The 21,759-nt window shown below is 38.6% G+C and overlaps 2 protein-coding genes across 4 annotated transcripts in view; one reads left to right on the top strand and one right to left on the bottom strand.

The window, feature by feature from the left end:
- ZPBP (zona pellucida binding protein) overlaps window positions 1-8,269 on the bottom strand; it is a 151,706-nt gene extending 143,437 nt beyond the window's left edge. For both annotated transcript variants that reach the window (NR_197968.1, NM_001434770.1), the window contains exons 1-2: window positions 7,941-8,269; window positions 4,034-4,114 (exon numbers count right to left, since the gene is read on the bottom strand). Coding sequence is in view for 1 of the 2 variants with exons in the window: in NM_001434770.1 (NP_001421699.1) it covers window positions 4,034-4,114; window positions 7,941-8,067 (208 nt within the window). In the remaining variant the exon portion in view is untranslated. The remainder of the gene's footprint in view (window positions 1-4,033; window positions 4,115-7,940) is intronic.
- A 2,640-nt stretch (window positions 8,270-10,909) lies between these two features.
- Window positions 10,910-21,759, top strand: part of SPATA48 (spermatogenesis associated 48) — a 66,870-nt gene continuing 56,020 nt past the window's right edge. For both annotated transcript variants that reach the window (XR_009494162.1, XM_002686634.6), the window contains exons 1-2: window positions 10,910-11,714; window positions 20,118-20,215. Coding sequence is in view for 1 of the 2 variants with exons in the window: in XM_002686634.6 (XP_002686680.1) it covers window positions 11,156-11,714; window positions 20,118-20,215 (657 nt within the window). In the remaining variant the exon portion in view is untranslated. The remainder of the gene's footprint in view (window positions 11,715-20,117; window positions 20,216-21,759) is intronic.

Below are 21,759 nucleotides of genomic sequence, written 5' to 3'. Positions count from 1 at the left end.
AAAAAAAAGCAACCAACAGAAACTGTCTCTCAGGAAAGCCAAAGTCTACAGCTACTGGAAAAAGACTTTAAATCAATTATTTTAAACATGACCAAAGAACATCATGGCTTTAAAAAGGTATGAAAATGTTGTCTCTCCAAATAGAAAATATCAATAACAGAATAGAAATTATCTTAAAAAGAGAAATTCTGGATTAAAACATACAATAGCAACTAAAAATTGACAATAAAGAATAAACAGCAGATCTGAGCAGACAGGAGAAAAAAGTCAGCAAATTTTACGATATATCAGTGTGAGAGACACGAAATCTGAGAGATAGAACAATAAACTGATAAAAACAGTTTTCAGAGACCTTTGGGAAACCATCAAACATGTTAGTGTATATACATATGTATACACACATACACACACATATATATACACACACATATATAAAAGTCCCATGGAATAGTGGAGAGAAAAGGACAGAAATAACAGTACTTTCCCAAACTGATGAAAAACAATCCACACATCAAAGAAGCTCAATAAACTCAAACTAGCATAAATTAAATAGATCCACACCTTAGACACATCATAATCAACTGTGAAAATCCAAAAATAAATAATCTTGAAAGCAGCAAGAGAGAAGCAACTCACTACATACATGTGACCCTCAATAAAAGCAGCTTATATTTCAACAGAAACCATAATGAAACAGCAAGTCTGAATAGACCTAAAACTTCCTTCAAGAAAAATTCCAGCACCAGTTGAATTCACTTCTGAATACTGCCAAACAAGTAAAGTAGAATGAATACTTCACAAACTTCCAAAAAAAAGAAGAGGAAGGAACACACCCAAAACACAACCCAACTCATTTTATGAAGCAATTATTGCTCTAAAACCAAAATCAGACAAAGACAAGAAAGCTACAGACCACTTTTCCTGAAAAATATGTACATAATAATCCTCAAAATACCAAACCCAGCAGCAGGAAAAAGTGTTATACATCCTAATCAACTCAGATTTATTCCAGAAATGCAAGGCTAGTTCAAACTACAGAAATCAATCAATGCAATACCTTATTATATCATTATAATGGACGAAAACCACATAATTATCATAGTATATGGATAAAAGCATCTGACTGAATCCAACACCCCTTCACAATAAAAACAGTAAGCAAACTGAGTGCATTCATGGGCACTCAGTAATGTCTGACTCTTTGTGACCCCATGGACTGTAGCCCGCCAGGCTCCTCTGTCTATGGAATTTTCCAGGCAAGAATACTGAAGAAGGTTGCCATTTTCTTCTCCTGGGGATCTTCTCAACACAGGGCCTGAACCCGTGGTGGGTTTTTACTAGCTGAGCCATTAAGAATAGTTCTCTTGCAACAGAAGAGAACTTTCTTAATTTGATCAAGGGCATCTACAAAAATTTACTGCTAACATAGTACTTAATATTTAAAAATAAAACCTTTCCCAGCCCTCCAAGTTCAGGAACAAAAGGTTATCTGTTAACAGCAATACTGAACTGGAAGTTCTACCTAAAACAACTGGCAAGGGGAAAAAAGGCATTCAGATTGTAAAGGAAGAAATAAAACTACATCAATTTGCAGATCACATGATATTATATGCATAAAATTTAAAAAAAACTCCCCCTGCCTCCTGTTAAAAATAGACCTAATAAATGATTCAGCAAGATGAAGGATACCATATCAATTTGCAAATCTCAATTATATACAATTCTCTACAACAGCACTGAGCAATCAAAACACTAAATTGAGAAAAACATCCTATTTACAGTAGCATCAAAAAAATGAATAAAATATTCAGGGATAAATTTAACAAAAGTAGCACAAGACATACACTGAAAATTGTAAAACATCACTGAGAGAAACTAAAGAATACCAAGGGCTTCCCTTGTGGCTCAGCTGGTAAAGAATTCGCCTGCAATGTAGGAGACCTGGGTTTGATCCCTGGGTTGGGAAGACCCCTGGAGAAGGGAAAGGCTACCCACTCCAGTATTCTGGCCTGGAGAATTCCATGAACAAAGACATTCCATGTTCATGAACTGGAAAACTATAGTGTTAAGGTGATAATACTCCCAAAATTGATCTACAGTTTCAATGAAATCCCTATTAAAATCCCAATGGGTTTTTCCCCCAAAACTTGATAAAGCTGATTCTAGAATAACATAGAATTTCAAGGGACCCGAAGGAACCAAATCAATCTTGATAAAGAGAAAACCTGCAGTACTCACACTTGATAATTTCAAAGCTTACTATAAAGCAACAGAAATTAAGACAGTATGTGTGGTACTGGCATAAAGACAGACATAAAACCAAAGGAAAAAAATTCAGAGTCCACAAAAAAACATACATCTATGGCAAACTGTTCTTCAACACGGGCACCAAGACATTCAATAGAGAAGGAAAAGTTTTTTAAAACCAATGGTGCTGGAACAAATGAATATCCACACACAAAAGAAAGAAATTTGACTTCTGCTGCATACCATATGCAAAATTCAATTAAAAATGGATCAAAGACCGAAATACAAGCACTAAAACTGTAGAATTCTTTTAAGGAAATGGAGGAATAACACTTTATGGCTGTTGATTTAGCAATTATTTCTGATACATGACTCCAGAAGCACTAGTACCAAAGAAAAAGTAGAAATCAGATTTTATCAAAGTTTAAATGTGTACTTTAAAAAGCACTATTAAAAAGTGAAAACACAATCTACAGAACAGAAGAAAATATTTGATAATGCTCTACTCTCCAGAACATATTTTAAAAAAACACTCTTCCATCTCAACAACATAATAAACAACCAAATTAAAAAATTGGCAAAGGACTTGAAAAGGCATTTCCGTAAAGAAGCTATCCAAGTGGTCAATAATCACATGAAGAGCGATTCCACATTATTACTCAAATATGGAAATGCAAATAAAAACCACAATGAGACTCCACTTCATACACACTAGGATGGCTACAATTTTAAAATTTGGACAAAAATCAATGTTAATGTGGATGCTGGGAAATTTGAATCCTCATAAATTTCTGGTGTCAAAGTACAATAGTTCAGGCTCTTTGAAAAATAGTTTGGAAGTTCTTCAAAATGTTAAACACAGAGTTACCATATGTCCCAGCAACTTTACTCCAGCGTACATACCCAAGAGAACTGAAAACATATGTTCATGTAGAAACTTGTCCAGAAATGTTCATAACAGCATTTTTCAAAACAGTCAAAAAGTGGAAACTTCCTAAATATCCATCAGTTGATGGATACACAATTGTAGTATATCCATTCAATGGAATATTATTCAGCCATAAGTGAAATACTAACACATTATATAATATAAATGAACCTTGAAAACACTATTCTAAGTGAAAGAAGCCAGACACATCACACAGAGTGATTGCACTTAAATGGAATGTCCAGAATGGGCAAATTCATGGAGACAGAAAGTAGGGTAGTGGTTTCCAGGGGCTGGAGTGTGACTATTTAATGGGTAATAGTGGGTTTTTTTTTTTACAGTGATGAAAATGTTGTGAAATTACATAGTGCTGATGATTTCACAATCTGGTCAATTTACTAAAAACTACTCATTGGATACTTTAAATAAGGAAGTTTAAAGCATGTGGATTTACCTCAATTTAAAAAATGCAAAAAAGTTATAGATGCTATACCTCATGTTACTACTGCAAAATCTCTTTAATCCAAAATCTTTATGATATATAGACCTCATTTTTAAAAAATTTTAGCATAAGAACTGCATATACCTAATATTATGTTTATTATACAAGCAAAAACACTGTAGGCCACTTTAATTAGATAACATTTAGAAATAATTATTTTTGTACTTTTAAGCAGTTACAACAAACAAAATTGGACTCTATGAATCTAACTCTGTGGAAATAACTTTAATCCATTTCCACAGAAGGAAAAGGGCCATAGGAGACAATATAGGGAACACTAGTTTTTGGCAAAAGATTGACAAAATTTAAAACAAATGCCACTTACTTTCTTACACTTACTGATAATCTAATAATACCTGGAATATTTGGTGATCCCACTATTTTCACTGAATCTTGGGGCAACTGAGCACTTCTTGGTAATCGATCCAAATATCCAACTATTAAAAAAAAAAGAGAAATAATCAACAGTCTGGTTCACCAGAAATTTCAAAACATTCAAATAGTACACTGTCTTACAATATTTGATGTTTGTTTAAGGGAAGCCATAAGTCAACATCTGACATCTGGTACCTATTCCAGCTCCAATGAAATTAACATACCTACCGCTTCCCCTATTTATCTCAGCTCCAACTTTTTCTACATCCACTTAGAATACTCTCATTTTTAAAAATCCAAATCCCCACCCTTCGAGATGCACATCATAAGTCCTTCCTCCCTCAAACCTTGTTTGCCTTCCTCATTCTTACCTCTTTAGTACATCATCTGCAATACTCACTCTACACTGTATCATAGTTGTTCATGCAGATATAATTTTCCTTATTTCATTATAAGCTCAAGAGTAGTATCAATGTTTGTGTCAACTTATCAAGAACTGGTATCTTTTGGCTGCCTTCATCCAATTCTGCCCACTCCCTTTCCTTTGGTAACCACAAATCTGATCTCTTTTTCCATGAGTTTGTTTTTGAAATATAATTACTCCACAACACTACACTAGTTCCTGTTATACACATAGTAATTTGGCGTTTGTATAGATTTAAAAATGATCACCATGGTAGGCCTAGTTATGATAAATCACCATACAAAGACATTACATACCATTGCCTATACTCCTCATGCTGTATATTTCAAACCGGTGACTCATTTATTTTGCAACTAGAATTTCATACCACTTAATCTCCCTCACCTATTTCTTTCCTCCCATCTGGCAAACACCTTTTGTTCTCCATCTGCAACTTTTTATGTTTTGATGTCTGTTCACTTGGGTTTTTTTTTTTAGATTCCACACAGAAGTGAAATCATGCAGTGTTAGTCTTTCTCTGTCAGACTTATTTCACTTAGCATAATTCTGTCTAGGTCAAAATCCATGTTGCTCACAAATGGCAAGATTTCATCATTTTTTTTATGGCTGAGTAAGAGTTTACTGTATGTACATATATCTTCATTATCCATTCATCTGTTGATGGACTCTTATGTTGTTCCGATATTTTGGCTATTAAGTAACGCTGCAATGAACACAGGGGTTCATATACCTTTTCTAACTAGTGTTTTTGTTTTCTTCAGATAAACACCCAGGAGGGATACTGTTGGGTCATATGGTAGTTCTATTTTTAATTTTCTGTGGACCCTCCATACTGTTTTCCATGGTGGCTATATAAAATTTACATTTCTACAAACAATGCACAGGATTCCCCTCTCCACATCCTCTCAAACACTTATTTATTGCCTTTCTGATCACAGCCATTCTGACAAGTGTGATGTGATGTCTCATTCTGTTTCTGACTTGCATTTCCCTGATGATTAGTGATGTTGAACATCTTTTCACATGGTGTACTGGCTATCTGTATGTCTTCCTTGGAAAATGTCTATTAGATCCTCTGCCCTTTTTCTAATCAGGCTCTTCATTTTTTGATGTTGCATTGTGCAAGTTGCTTGTATATTCTAGATATTAATCCCTTATCATTTATATTCTTTGCAAACATATTCTCCCATTCGGTAGGTGGTAGTTGAAAGGTGCAAATTTCCAGTTATAAGTAAGTGCTTGGGATGTAATATGCCATCAGTTCAGTTCAGTTCAGTTCAGTCACTCAGTCGTGTCCGACTCTTTGCGACCCCATGAATCGCAGCACGCCAGGCCTCCCTGTCCATCCCAGAGTTCACTCAGACTCATGTCCATCGAGTCAGTGATGCCATCCAGCCATCTCATCTTCTGTCGTCCCCTTCCCCTCCTGCCCCCAATCCCTCCCAGCATCAGAGTCTTTTCCAATGAGTCAACTCTTTGCATGAGGTGGCCAAAGTACTGGAGTTTCAGATTTAGCATCATTCCTTCCAAAGAACACCCAGGGCTGATCTCCTTCAGAGTGGACTGGTTGGATCTCCTTGCAGTCCAAGGGACTCTCAAGAGTCGTCTCCAACACCACAGTTCAAAAGCATCAGTTCTTCGGTGCTCAGCTTTCTTCACAGTCCAACTCTCACATCCATACATGACCACTGGAAAAAACATAGCCTTGACTAGACGGACCTTTATTGGCAAAGTAATGTCTCTGCTTTTCAATATGCTATCCAGGTTGGTCATACAATAATATAAATTATGATAAATATATTATTAATGTAATAAACACTGCTAAGTTATATATGAATCATTGAGAGAATAAATCTGAAGTTTACAACACAAGAAAACAATTTTTTCTCATTATGTTGTATACCTTAAAATTATACAATGCTGCATATCAACTATATTTCAATGAAACTAGAATAAAAAGTAAGTTTGTTAAACCTGGAGAAGACAGGGATGGGAAGCAGAAGAGGAAGCTGGGTGATACTAGGAAGGTCTTTGTAAGTCATTCTTTCACTCTGCAAAAACCAGCAAGTAAATAAAAGACTTAAGAAAAAAATAATAATCTGTACCAGGCACTATACCTCGCACATAGCAAATATTAAATATATATATATTATGATGTTGTTCAGTTATCCTTGAACAAGCAAATGTGATGGACACAGGTGTGTGCACAGAACAAATGGAAGAACAACAAAAAAATGCAATATGACTTGGAACTAGTCCTCTTTGTTGTTAACAGAGAGTGGGTATAGCACAAAGAAGAGTATGGTATTCAAAGTCAGATGACCTAGATTTAAATCCCAGTTTCCACTGAGTGTTTGGAAACTCACTTAAAACTCCAGGAGCTTCAGTTTTCTCATCTGTAAAGTGAGATTAAATTCTAGATTTATTGTAGGAACTAAATGGACATTGTACAAACTATAAAATGCTACATAAACGTTGCCTTCACTATTCATACCTTACATATTAAGATATAGCCTTCTTATTCTATGTCTTATACCCTCAAGCCTGATCTTATTCTTGGATCAAAAAACACACAGTCATATCTAATATTAATATAAGATCATGGGCCATGGTCAGGAGGCATCCTTCTCCTACAGAAGTATCTAAAGGCTATTGGCTATTGTCTAGTTATACTGCAGTGACCTTTGGACAGCTAATGCCAAGACTTTGGCATATTTTGTAACATCTACTCACTCCATTTCTTTCCATTCTCCTCCTATACCTGCCTATCTATGCAGCCCTTCCTCACTCAAATTCTTGGTGGGATTCTTTTCTCATCGCCCCTTATCTACACAACTTTTATCTAAACACACCTCTTTTATCCTTTCTATGATTCAATTCTGGTAGAAACGTTATTAAATATTTCTAAAAAGTCTAAAACTTGAACGCAAAATAACGCAGCCAAAACCTTTCAGGTTAAATGACGACCGTTTAATTAAGCTCTCCCTTCAATATCTTAACTGTATTTTGAAAATGTGAAGTATCTCGGATTTCTGGATACAAAGCAGGAAACAAATGGCGACAGCAAAATATCAAAAGTTTAAAATCCCAGGCTTTGTAATTTATAGCTAAAACCAACAGATGGAGCTCCAGGTCCACGGGAAGTGACAAAGCCGTAGGATGTCTGCTGGTTTTGAAATATACTTAAATCCAGAGCCCAGAACATCGTGGAAAGCTGGCAAAGCACCCGTGGGCTGATTAGGGGGTTATGAACAGCCCATCTGACCTCCAGCCTTGAGCGGTGGGTGTTTCAATAACCTCATCCATCTAGACATAAATGTGACAAGTCCTTGGTTCCTGAGCACTTACATCTTATTAAATATATGGGCGGGACCTGTGATACAGGCTTTCCCATCAGAGGGCGCACGTGTGATACACAAAAATCTCCGGGAGCTGCGGCCCCGCGCCGCTCGCCGCCGCCTCACCTGACGGGGGCGCCCAGAGCACCAGCGCGGAGACCACCAGGACCATCGCGGCCCGGGAGAGCGGGGAGCCCGCGGCCCGGGCCCGCCGCCAGCCCCGCCGCGCCCGGCCCGGGGCCGAAGCCTCCATTCACACGCCGCCGCCGCCTGCCGACCGTCGGCCCAGAAGGTCGTTAGGCGGCGCGCGCACACCCGCCCGCCGGAAGCTGGAGGGATGTGGGCCAGAAGGGTGGCCGGAAAGAGGGCAGTCGTTTCCGGCAGGGCGGGGGCGGGGCTTGGCAGGTAGCTTAGGCCACTGGGCCTCGTCGGCTCGACGCCCACGGAGGATCTAAATGTTGTTCGTCTTCCGGACGTCGCAGCATCTCAGGGAATCCGAATTGCGTAGGCGACGTATGGAAGGTTCTGGAGCCAGAGAAGAGCCGCGGGCCCTGCAGTTCGCCGGTGTTCGTGGGCCTACAGACTCCTTGGCCGAATCTGAGTGTTGAGGCCAAACCCGGCCTGCGGTGTGAGGGTCAGGGAAGCGAGTGCTGGTGCAGCCCCAGAGGGCTGCCTGCTTCTCCCAACCTTGGCTGCTGCTACCTTCAGATGTACTGGCCCCACACAGCAGGCGAGAGTGGAAGTGGACCCTGAGCCCCTGGAAGAGCCTGTGTGGGAAGAACGGGGAAACAACCTTATATGGAATTGACCGCATGCAATATTATCACCTGAGTTCAGGAAGATGTATAAAACAACCTGTCCCCCCTAAGTGGGTGTTCGTTTATAGCCAGAACAAGTTAGAGTCTTCTGCATTTCTGCAGCAGAAAGATTTACTTAACATGAGCAGAGCTACAATAGAAGCAAATACGCTGCTAAGTCACTTCAGTCGTGTCCGACTCTGTGTGACCCCATAGACGGAAGCTCACTAGGCTCCCCCGTCCCTGGGATTCTCCAGGCAAGAACACTGGAGTGGGTTTCCATTTCCTTCTCCAATGCATGAAAGTGAAAAGTAAAAGTGAAGTCGTTTAGTCGTGTCCAACTCTAGCGACCCCATGGACTGCAGCCTATCAGGCTCCTCCGTCCATGGGATTTTCTAGGCAAAAGTAGTGGAGTGGGGTGCCATTGCCTTCTCCGAGCAAATATGCAATTAACTCAAATACTTGGATGAATGGGGTTTAAGCAACTGAAGACATAATGCCTAATAACCATGTATAAAAGGAAGGTATGAGTGAACTAGAATGGACTGAAAGCCATCTGTGGTTGTCCATTGCACAGGAGGAATCTCATACTGACAGCCTAACCTCCACTCTTCTTTGGTAGAGTGACTCCAGTAGTGATACCTTCGGGTGTATCTTGGTTGCACCACAGATAGACCCCTTGCTGTCTTTTAGCTGGACTGCTTTACATGCTGTATCTTCAGAGCTAGGATTGTGTCTGTTTGCAAATATTTTAACTTCAACTGCTGGGCTAGTTTCTGGTATAATGCAAGCATTCCAGTAGTCATACACTTTTTTGAAAAGGAAACATCTGGTAGAAAGGAGTTAAGAGTTCTTTTGAGACGAGGACCAGGACCACGATGGAGACATTTCTTAAGGACTACTTCTGAAGAAGTCCTTGGTTCTTATTAGCAAAGGGAGTTGAAATTTCTGCATATTCCCCGGACTTTCTGGATATATTTATGCAGGTGTTAATAGGTAAAATGTATGGAGTACAGTTTATTCCACTGAGTAGATTCACTTCTTTAGAAATGCTTGCTAATCTGTATAAACTCCTAAATTGAATTTTACCTGTCTAGGCATGTCTTAGTAAACAGAGACCTGGATGATTTAGATCCAACCAGCATTTTGGTCAAGGTCTTGCACTTGTTTGAGCATACCTGGAAAACAAATTTCAGTGAATAGTACTCAATAAATCACTGTGTTTGAGGATGTGTTCTGCTAAAACTTCTTTTAATTTTTATAAACAACTCAACCTGCACAACATGATTTTTAGCAAATGACCTTGGACTGTGGGCCTCTAGTAAATAAAGGGTAGAGAAGACTATCACACCACGCAAAATTCTGAACTCTCTGTTTTCTGTCTTCAAGAATTTGCTTCAGTTCACCAGTCCCCCCTGCCTTAGTCTGCTATGGAAATTCCTAATATTCAACCTGAGAATATGAAGTAATATTGGAAATCTTAGTTAATATGTGGTGTGATTCTAAAGATGAAAGCTGATTGCTGAAAATCAGAAGGTAGGTCTGTCATTTGTATTTGCATGTTTTATTCCAGTAAGGATAGTGTGAGTTTCATGCCCAAATTCTACTGTCTGGAATTCCTTTGATAGCTGTTTTCGTGCAAGACCAAGTTATCTAGTTGAAATGAGCTATTAAATAAACAGTGTATTGATGTCTTTTTTTTTTTTTTTTTGCATTGAGCTAATAGCTGGTGCTTACTGTAGTTTTCTTGAAATGAGTTTAAGAACCTCATTGCTCTTACTCTGTCCATCATGGTGGAAAAAAGGTAAGTAAGGCTAATGTAGGACATGTAAAAGATAAACCCATGCTTTGATTATAAATGTAAATTTTCTTTAAAAATTAGATATATTGATTTAACTGTAGTGTAATATATGTTCATTTTTTGCACTTTTCAGTTTACATTTGTATAGGTAACATGTTTTGTAGTTTATTATATCTATGAGGTAAAATATTTAAAATATATGAGAGAATACTTTAAAAAATATATTGCCTCTTCATTAACTGCTTTATTTATACCCTTTACTGAATATCATTTGCCCATAAAGTATCAACTTATGAAAAAATTGAAAAATAAATGAGCACAGTTTTCCTGAGCAGTGCTGAAGAAACTATCATGGAGGTTTTACTAACAAGTCTGTTTAATTGTTTTTCCTAAGAATTACATTATAATGTGTATAGTGATACAGTGTGTTACCTAAGAATTAAATTATGCTGTATATAGTGATACAGTGGGTTAAAGTTCTAACTGTTGCCAAGCAACATGGGCTCTGTTTTTTGTTTTTTCTGTGCTGGTCCCTTACTTCCGTTACTGGAGAAAAAATATTTGCCTTAAAAAAAAAAAAAAAAAAAACACTACTCTATTGGCATTGAGAAAGCCAAATCGATAACTCTATTAGTTTAACGAGTCTTCAGTTATTAAAAATATAATAGTTTTTTAGTTAAAGAGAAAGAAGCCATCAGAAGCAATTAATATACTGTCAATCCACAATTTTAAAGTGAGAGGCCATGGATACATATTCACAGCTCATACCTGGAAAGATAAGTATCTCTGAAGGATCCTTCCTTTCAAGAACAAAGGCTGTTGAGAACATAGATTACCCCCACTACTGTGCTCTCTTAAGAAAACTGAACATGCCTTTTGTGAAAGGAGTTGAGGACAGACATGACTATGGCAGAATGGAGAAGAAATGCAACCCTACTTTTCTTAAATTTCACCCTTATCCCCCTTCAGTCCTGCCAGACTATCATTTACACTATCCATATCCCCCGCCGTATGGGCCAGATTATCCATTATTTCCACTTCGGGATGATGTACCCTTACAAGACCCCTGTTCAGGGTTTTTGAGTCCTGGTGGTGATGCTGACCTAAAGCCTGGCGTTGGCAGGACCATACCAAGCCTAGTAGATTTCAGTGATGTGAAACCTCAACATCGAGTTCCCAGGCCAGACACAGGATTTCAGACGACATTAAAAAGGAAAACAATTTTATTGGAAGAACTGAAACAGGACAGAAGGTGGAATTCCAGGGCAGTACCAGACATTTCCATCAGAGCAAGACTTGGAGGTAAATGAAGTGATACGGGCTTTGTAATTTTTAAAACTTTCAAATGACAGAAGAGCATGGATCTAAGATTCATTCAGTACTTAGCAGTTCATTTGACATAAAATTGTAAAGAACCAAATAAGGAATTCTTATTTTTAAATTACAGACTGTAAGGAAAATGTAGTAAGAATGATAAGCTTTTTATAAACCTGTTTGTAAAAAAAAAAATGGTTTTCAAAAAGTGCATTCATTGGTGTAAGTGACAAACACAAAGTGTATATCAGATAACTTATTCTAAACATACAGATAACCTAATTTTGCCACAAAGGAATATATATAACTCTGATAATTGCGTATCATGCCACCTTATCTGTTTCCCTTGGAAAAAATAACTTAGCTGATGATTATCAAAAAGTTTACACAGGCTGAAATGCAGTGAGAAAGTAGCTGAAAGAAAATTTGAGGGTCTGGTAAGAACCAAAGCTGAAGAAAGGCAACCCCTGCATAAATTACTCCACAACAACCCTGGAGGCAGAATTGATGACAGTTACTGACAGCTGCACCTTATGGATTCTCTGTAAGACCCCCAGAGAGTGTCACAAGCCTGGTCCAGAAGTGCTGAGAAACACTTTCGGAGAAAAACCATGGGCAGTGTTCCTGTATGGAATGTGTCTGACAGGCAGGGAGTGAAAAGAGATTAACACGTTTGAGTTTCTGGGAAAGGAAATGGCCGGCTGCTATAGCAAGAGATGCTGAGCCTTAGGCTAGCCTTCCGGGGCTGCACCCACTTCCCTGCTCCTCTGGAGCACCCAACCACAGACCAGAGGCCTAGGGAGGCTGTGTGGAGAAACTGTGACATCACCATTTTTCGCAGCAGTGGGTACTCAACGATTCCTGCTGCTCCTCCATGAAGAGAAGCCATAGGCACTTGGGACTGGGAAGGGAATAAGGGTAAAGGCTAAAGGTAGTAGCAGTGCAAAGCCCCACAAGGTAGTGGTCCCAAGCTACTCCCTCTGGATGCCAACTTTTAAATGAGATAAGAGTACTTTAGTGAGAGAGAAGTGCAGGGTAATAGTTACACTTTTAATGTGCACTACAGTTGGGGCCTCAGCAGCTAAGCTTGGGGACATTCCTTAGTTTGGAATTTTCATGTAAATAATGCATACAAGGTTCACTACCTTTTTTAAGAATTATTTTTGTTGTTGTTCAGACACTTGGTCATGTTTGACTCTACAACCCCGTGGACTAAAGCCCACCAGGTCCCTCTGTCCATAGGATTTCCCAGGCAAGAATACTAGCATGGGTTGCCATTACCTTCTCCAGCAGATCTTCCCGACCAGAGACTGAACCCACAATTCTTTACCACTGAACCACCAGGGAGGTCAATTATTTTTCTATAATTCATTGGAAATACCATCTAGGGTAATAAGATATTACAAGAAATAAATGCACTTCACACTGAAGGAACCACTGATGAGTTCATGTCAATCTCACAGCCATAGTACATTTTCACTGATTCTGCACTAGTGACCCAATTCTGTGTCAAGAAAGGAGCTTGAGTTCAGTCTTTTGCTAATGTTTCAATGTATAATAAAAATAGCCATTGTCAAGGACACTTCTTTAAAGGAATCAAAATTATTTTTCATTGTCCTATTTTAGACAAGTATGTCACCTTGCTTATAAGCAGAAAATCGCAGCCTAGTGTAATTTTTAAGAACGTTATTGTTGGTTTTTGGGGAGGTGACTTTTTCAAAGAGTGAACTGTCAAAACATTCCAGCACATTAGAGGTTGAAGGAATAATTTGTTAAGGCTAACCTATGACTAACATAGGGTTAACAGACGTGCACTGAGAACCAAGCATAGAGGTCATCTAGCCTCTATGTCACTGCTTAGATCAGTACAACAGAATTCAGAAGATAGACTCTAGAGTCACACTATCTGCACTCAGATCCTGGCAGAAAGCTTACTTGCACTATGACCCAGGAGCCATTGCTCATCTCCGTGCCTGTGTATCCTTATTTGTAAAACTGATATACTAGTTATACTTTATAAATCAATAGCAAGGGCTATTTAATGTTATTCACGTAAAAATATCTGACAGAGAGGAATGAAACAATAACATTTGTTAGATGTTAGAAAGTTAAGCAAAGTTCAGAATTTTCAGTTCCTTTGTATTTAAATTTTTTTATAAAATTGTAAGAACTGAATTAGCTAAGATAGGCAAAGGACTTAGCAAAATTCATGGAACCTGGTAAAGCATTTAATTAATAGTAGCTGTTACTAGCTTTTAACAGTTCAAAGAACAATCAAAGTTTAGGGATTGCATTCAATATAATTTGTCCTGTGCTTTCAAAGATGTTGTGGCTTCTGGAAACAATCATTAATTATAAATAATAAGTACTTTCAGATTTTAGCCAACCTAATACACATAATTTCTGATACATTCTGATAAAGAAGAATATCTTATCAGACTTAATTATATCACATTCCAGTGGGATTTCTTAGATATCAAAACAAGATCCTGAAAGGTTATATTGCTGATTTTTTATCCTATTTTAACCTTATCTAGACATCTAACTTTGTTCAGTTGTTTTTTTGTACCTGGTTCCATCCTGTCATGGGAGCCACACCTCCATGGCCTTATCCAAACCTAATTACTTCCCAAAGGCCCCACCTCCAAATATCATCATATTGTTGATGATATGATGCATCATAAGAGCTGCACCATGAATTTGGGGGTACACAAGCCTTCCCTCAATCACCATCTAAACCGTTTTTAAGTGTGTAGTTCATCGATATTAAGCACATTATTGTACAGCCGTTAGAACTGTTGATCTTCAAAATTTTTCATCTTGCAGAACTGAAATCTATGTCCGTTGAACACAACTCCATACCATCCCCATTCTCACCCGCTAGCAATCAGTTTACTTTCTGTCTCTGAATTTGACCACTTTACCTACCTCATATGAGAAAATTATACAGTACAGACCTGTTTATATTTTTTGTTTCCTTATGATTCAGTCTTGGTAGGTCATGTGTTTTTAGGAAATTTGTCCATTTCATGCAGATTATAAAGTTATTTGGTATACAACTGTTGATAGTACTTTCTTATAATCCTTTTTATTTCTATAAAATTGTTGGTTCAAAATCTCAGGAGTTCCTCAGGTGAAATACAGAACTGAACCTGTACTCAAAAGGCAAAGAGGAAGAGGCAGACATCCCAGATGGGTGGGTGGCAGGTTAAATGAGCAGAGAAATTATTTATGGTGCTTGTCATAGGTGCCTCAAGATGAGTAGATCTCCACACCTGCCTGCCAGAATCTTAAAGTCTACGTAGAAGACCTGACAGGGCTCAATCATGTACACTGTGGCCTCAACAACCATACTCTAGTCTCTGCGTTGTATCCTTGAAACAGCTCCAACTGTGGGAACAGTGGACAGAGTATACATTCTATGGACAGGGGAGGGGACGAGGAGCCTTGGATTGCCTGAGTTCAGCTCATGGGCCAGTGGGTGGTCACAGCCTCTCAATGACCTCCTCGGACAAACATCAGCTGTCATGTCCCCTCTTTCATTTGTAATTTTAGTTATCTAAGTCTTCTTTCTTTTTCTCTGAGTCGGCCCAGCTAAATGCTTATCAATTTTGTTGATTTTTTTCAAGAACCAACTCTTGCTGTCATTGATTTTCCCTATTATTTTTCTATTCTCTATTCTGTCTATCTCTGACTTAATCTTTATTATTTTGTTTTCTTCTGGCTTTGATTTAGTTTCTTCTTTTGATAGTTTTTTTAAGGTGTAAGTTGAGGTAGTTGATTTGAGATCTATTTCTTTTTTAATATAAGCATTTATATACCTATAAGTTTTCCTCTTAGCATTACTTTTGTTGAATCCCATAACTTCTGTTGTATTTTAGTTTTCATATGTCTCAAGATAGTTTTTAATTTTCCATGTTATTTCTTCTTTGACCCATTGGTGTTTTAGGGGTGTGGTGTTTAATTTTCATATATCAATGTTTAATTTTATTTCACTTTATTGTTTTCTGGTTGTGATCAGAAAATATAGTTTGCATGCTTTTGGTCCTTTTAAATTTACCAAGACTTGCTTTGTCACCTACAGTATAGACTAGAGAATGTTCCATATGCACCTGAGCAAAATGTGTATTCTGCTTGGGTGTTCTGTTGGTTAGAGTGTTCTGTATATGTCTGTTGGATCAAATTATTGTTCAAGTCCTCTATTTCCTTATTGACCTTTGTTTGGCTGTTCTATTTGTTATTGAAAGTAGAGTTCTAAAGTCTTCAACTATTATTGTACAGTTGTTTCCTCCCTTCAAGTCTGTCAATATTTGCATCATATATTTTGAAGGTCAAATGTTTGGTTTATAGAAATAAAATAGAGAATAGAAAAATAGTAAAAAAAAATAAACTAAACCTAAATTTGGTTATTTGAAAATGTCAACATAATTCACCTACCTTTTGCTATATTGAGAGAGAAAATTTACGGAAAATAACTTACAAAGGGTATTATGTGTGTGTGTGTGTGTGTGTGTGTGTGTGTGTGTGTGTGTATGTGTATTAAAGACCTAGTGTAACTGTTAGAGGAGAGATAACACATGAATTTAAAAAATACTTAGAATAGCCCTCAAATCTTTCTTGTAATGTTTTGGTTTCCTTAAAGGCAGCATATTGTAGAAATACTTTATAATAAAAATAAAGCCTATAGGAGAATAGTGTTCATGATAGACTCTTCCGGACTCATATAATTTTGGGTTACACAGAAAACCCATTCAATGTAAAAAAAAAAAAAATCACAATTTTGAACATGTTAAATATCTAATAAATGAGGAAGTACCATAGTGCTTTCCTTGACAAAAGATTTAGATATGTATTTGGTAGCATGAAGTGAGACCGTGGGTTTTGAAGGAGAGGAGTGTAATAGCTGTTCCCAAAAGTGCTTTTGGCAACGCACCGCCTTCTGATGTGTGCTTGCTAACTCTCTTACCATGAAATGAGGTCTGTTTCCTTCTCACCTTGACTCTGGACTTGGACATGTGAGTGGCTTTCACCAATAAGATATTAGCAAGTGTGATGCAAGTGGAAGCTTGGTAAGTACTTACACATTGAGATTGGTCCTTTTGGGATTCTTCCCCTGAAGTTTCAGTCACTATTTTGGGAGAGACCCAATCTAGATCCATAGTAAAAAAATAACAGGCACTGGTCTTCAGGCCCAGCCTAGCTCATAGCTAATAGTCAACACCAACCTGCCAGCCATGTGAGTGAGGTCATTTTGGACCTTTCCAGCTATCGAAGCTATGCCATATCACATAGCTTCAGAATCCCAGGAGATGATGAATGGTTGTTTACATGACCAGGTTTGGCGGTGTTTGTTGTGCAGCAGTAGATCCTGAAACAGTAAAAGAAAGGGCATCATCATACTTAGATGCAAGTGTGATGCCCTGAGGTATTAATACAGTGTAGCCGTAATTCATTGCCCTGTTTACTTCTGCTGCTGCTGCTAAGTCGCTTCAGTCATGTCCGACTCTGTGCGATCCCATAGACGGCAGCCCACCAGGCTCCCCCGTCCCTGGGATTCTCCAGGCAAGAACACTGGAGTGGATTGCCACTTCCTTCTCCACTGTTTACTTCTACTCTGGCTTAAAATCAGAATTTTAGTTTTCTTGTTTTTCTATTTTCTTTTGTTTTTTTCTAAGCATCTGGTAAAAATGGCTTCAAATCAGAGGATACCAAAAAGTGCCACGTGTCTGCTGTTGGCATGAGAATCTTCTGGAGGATTTTCTTTGGCCAGCTGAGTCACAGAATTATCATTCTCAAAGCTGAAATGATTGTGGAAATTAGCACTGCCTCTTGGCCTCTCGCCTCTGCCTCTGTATTAATTTCTCTTGCCACTGTAACAAACTGCCACAGACTTAGCAGCTTTAAATGAAACACATTTATTACTCACAAGTTTGTGGGTCAGAAGCCTCTCTGTTCTTTGTTTGAGATCCAACGATGCCACAGTCCAGGTATACTCTTTGTTTATATCTAGAGAGTCTGGGGGAAATCTGCTTTGGGGTTTATTCCAGTTGTGCAGAATTCAGTCCCTGACATCTGAGGCACCCGTTTCCTTGCTCTTTGATGTCCAAGGGACACACTGTGCTCCTGGAGCCCTCTCACATGGCCAGCTCCATCTTCACAGTCAGCAGTGCTGTTAAAGGCCTTCTCACATGCTGCTCTCTGACTTCCCTCAGGATCCACTGCTGCTGCTACTGCTAAGTCGCTTCAGTCACGTCCGACTCTGTGCGACCCCATAGACGGCAGCCCACCAGGCTCCTCCATCCCTGGAATTCTCCAGGCAAGAACACTGGAGTGGGTTTCCATTTCCTTCTCCAGTGCATGAAAGTGAAAAGTCAAAGTGAAGTTGCTCAGTCGTGTCTGACTCTTAGCGACCCCATGGAGCCTACTGGAGCCTACTGGGCTCCTCTGTCCATGGGATTTTCCAGGCAAGAGTACTGGAGTGGGGTGCCATTGCCTTCTCCACAGAGGGCCCCAATTCTCTGGCCCTCCATTGCCACTTCTCTTTTCAGATTCTGTCCTGAGTTCCTTGGTTAAGTACTGACTGAATCTTCATCATCATTATGAAAATGATATTACTTCCATGGGTACTAATAATGTTATAGCTGCTAATTGATAATTCATAAAGTTGTAAATAAAGGTGTGAACTTCATGCCAATTTGCCAGTTCCTTTAAATACAGTTGTAGTTTTTACAACCGTGACAGTTTTTACAACTATGACAGCAGTCATTAAAGGTAAGGAAAATAAGACTCAGAGGAGGTCAAATAATTCATGAGGTCACACTGGCATCTTAGCCAGGAAGTATATATGTTATTAAGCCCTAAGAATTGCAGCCCTCTCTTATAGAGCTCCACCAGATTGATATCAATGGTGACCATGGTACTCCTGTGTTATCCCAAACCCCTCTAACTATGTTTAAACATCTATGTACTGTCCAGGTAGCCCCACATTTTAACATTTTAGTTTCATCATCTGCTAAGTTAGATTAATTTATGGGGTTTCAAAGGTAAACAGTTGAAAAGTTGAAAGTAAAAGTTGCTCGGTCGTTTCTGACTGCAACCCTATGCACTGTACAGTCCTTGGAATTCTCCAGGCCAGAATACTAACGTGGGTAATCGTTCTCTTCTCCAGGGGATCTTCCCAACCCAGGGATTGAACCCAGGTCTCCTGCATTGCAGGTAGATTCTTTACCAGCTGAGCCGCCAGGGAAGGCCAAGTATACTGGAGTGGGTAGCCTGTCTCTTCTGCAGGCGATCTTCCTGACCCAGGAATTGAACCAGGGTCTCCTGCATTGTAGGCGGATTCTTTACCAGCTGAACTCCCAGGGAAGCCCCAAGCTAAAAAGTAGAGGACCAAATTAGAAGCCCCCATACAGTAGGAAAAGGATTTCTGTGGTACAAGCATTATCTACACCTACACTAGTCTCCTGTCCAAACCAGAGTAATTTGCAAAGTTATCAGTCTCTCTGATTAAGGACTTTGTAATGGCCATCTCTCTGAAGGTTAAGTCCACGACTTTCATGTCCTGACTTTGGCTGACCTCTTTTGTTTATCTTCTACCATTCGCTGGCTGCCGTTCCAACATGTAGCTATACCCAACCTTCAGTAATTTCTCATAAGAGTTTTGATATTGCTCAACATGTCTAGCCTGCCATCACACATACTGTTCCTCTGTCTGGAATGACTCTACTTCTGCCACTTCCGTTGTTAACCGAGTTGTAATCAGTTGTCAAATGAAGTCAGGTCTTTTGTCGGAAAGATGTTCCTAACTTCCTGCAATCTGGCTGGATTAGATGTCCCTCCTCTGCACTCCCTCAGCACTCAGAGCTCAACTGTTATTAGAGTTAACACATTATACTGCATTACCTACTTGACATGTCTGTTTTTCCATTTGTTCATGAGCACCTAAAAACCAGGAAACCTGTTTTCCATCTTTAAATATTCATCCTCTTTCATTTATAGGGCAGTAAATATTTGTTGAAGACAGCTTTTATATTTGCTAGTCTCTTATCATTAGGTTGAATTATCTACATAGTAAACTCCTTTGTGTCACCACCATCTCCAGCATGTCTTACATGCACATACACAGATTAATAGTACCCAAGAGATCTCTTACAATAATAAGTAATAAGTATCCGATAATTGTACACTATTATCATTATACTAAAATACAAATCTCAGGGCTGTTCTGTTCTCAATGAGAAAAGTTTTTAGATAACCCATTGAAAAATAAACACCACCTGAGTTCAGCTTTCTAGTAGAAAACAGTTCTGGTGGAAAAATAAATTTCTATTGCATTTTGTTTGTATGTATTTCATATGTATGTACCCAAACCACATACATTTTTGTTTTCAGGTTGGACGAGCCCACTGAAAGTTACTCCTTCCCAACCGCATCATGGAGAACACTCAATAAATCACCCATATATATTTGATGAGGAAGCAACATGTACAGTAAGAATTTCTTACTAGATGGGTTATGTAATATTTGTAATCAACTTATTTCATTGTGTATTTGATATTTTATGTCCTATAAACAAATAGCTATCATACTGAATCTTAAGAGAGAGAAATATTGTTGATAGCACTTAAAATGATACAAATGAACTTATTTACAAAGCAGAAACAAACTCACAGACTTAAAGAACTAACAAACATATGGTTGCTAGAGGGTAAGGGTGGGGAGAGGGATAGTTTGGGATTGACATTTACATGCTGTTATATTTAAAATGGATGAATAACAAGGACCTATTGTATAACACAGGGAACTCTGCTCAGTATTTTGTAATAACCTAAATGGGAAAAGAATTAGAAGAAGAATGGTACATGTATAATGGAATCACTTTGCTGTATACCTGAAACTATCACAGCATTGTTAGTCAACTAGCATATAAGTTTTTTTTTTTTTTTTTTAATAGCTACCATTTATAAAGTACTCCTTCCTTACCTGTCAGGCCCTGTGCAGAAGTTCACAGTCATTGTAGAGTCTCATTGTCTGTGCATCCCTACAGCAACACTATGGAAGAGTAGTGAGTAGTGGATGATGGTATGTTCAACCCAGGTCCCCTCTGCTGGCAAGCGCACCCTCCCCAGTAGCAGCAGGCAGTGGACACTACGTGTCTGACGGCCACCAGCTAGACGATACACCCTCCCTCATGACCACTCAGACTTGCCAGTGACTGACTTCCTTGAAGAAAGAATAAAGCTATACTTCAGCTGAAACCACATTCCCATCAGTGTCCTTTCCTTGTTGTATCCTACACTTCACCTGGAGCACTCCTACCATGTATTAATTGGGAAAAAAAAAAAAAAGTGTGTTTCAGTTCCTGCTTCTAGACAAGATGATGTATTTATCTCATATTATTTGAGAAAGCTGAAACCCAGTGATGTAAAACAACTGACTTGACCACAAAGATAAAGTCAAACTTTAAAGCTGGATATATTTCTGAATCTTCCTATGTGGATTTAATAGACTCTAATTACTTGGAGACTCCTCCAGAGATACATAGATATGACATGTTTTCTTTTTTTTAAGCAGCTTTACTGAGGTTTATTTTACAAAACATAAAACTTGCCCATTTGAAGTATTCAGTTCAGTGGGGTTTTTCTTTGGCTCTCCACTGAATTATGCAACCATTACTACAGTCTAATTTTTTAACATTTTCATCACCCCCACCCCCCAAAAAACATGTCTATTAGCAGTAAAGTTATGGATATCTTCAAGGAATCTATTTCCATTTTTGTAACTCTTGTATTTATTCCTTCCTAAAGTTGATCTGCCTAAATTTATCTGTAGTTTCTCAAGTTGATTTCTCCTTTTCCCACCTCTCCCTTTGCTTTTTCTAATTCTACCACAAAGAGAAATGGAGCATACCTCCCACAGGTCATCAGGTACACTAGGGTGTATGGCCATGGAATAAAAAGGTTACTCAAAATGTATGTCACCTGTGTCTCCTTTACTCAAGATACCGTCCACCATGCCAGGACTTCATGTCTAT

The sequence above is a fragment of the Bos taurus genome, chromosome 4 (genome assembly GCF_002263795.3).
Source record: "Bos taurus isolate L1 Dominette 01449 registration number 42190680 breed Hereford chromosome 4, ARS-UCD2.0, whole genome shotgun sequence".
NCBI classification, from domain to species: Eukaryota; Metazoa; Chordata; class Mammalia; order Artiodactyla; family Bovidae; genus Bos; species Bos taurus.
The sequence above is the reverse complement of the archived record's forward strand: the minus strand, read 5'-3'. Positions and strand labels throughout refer to the sequence as shown.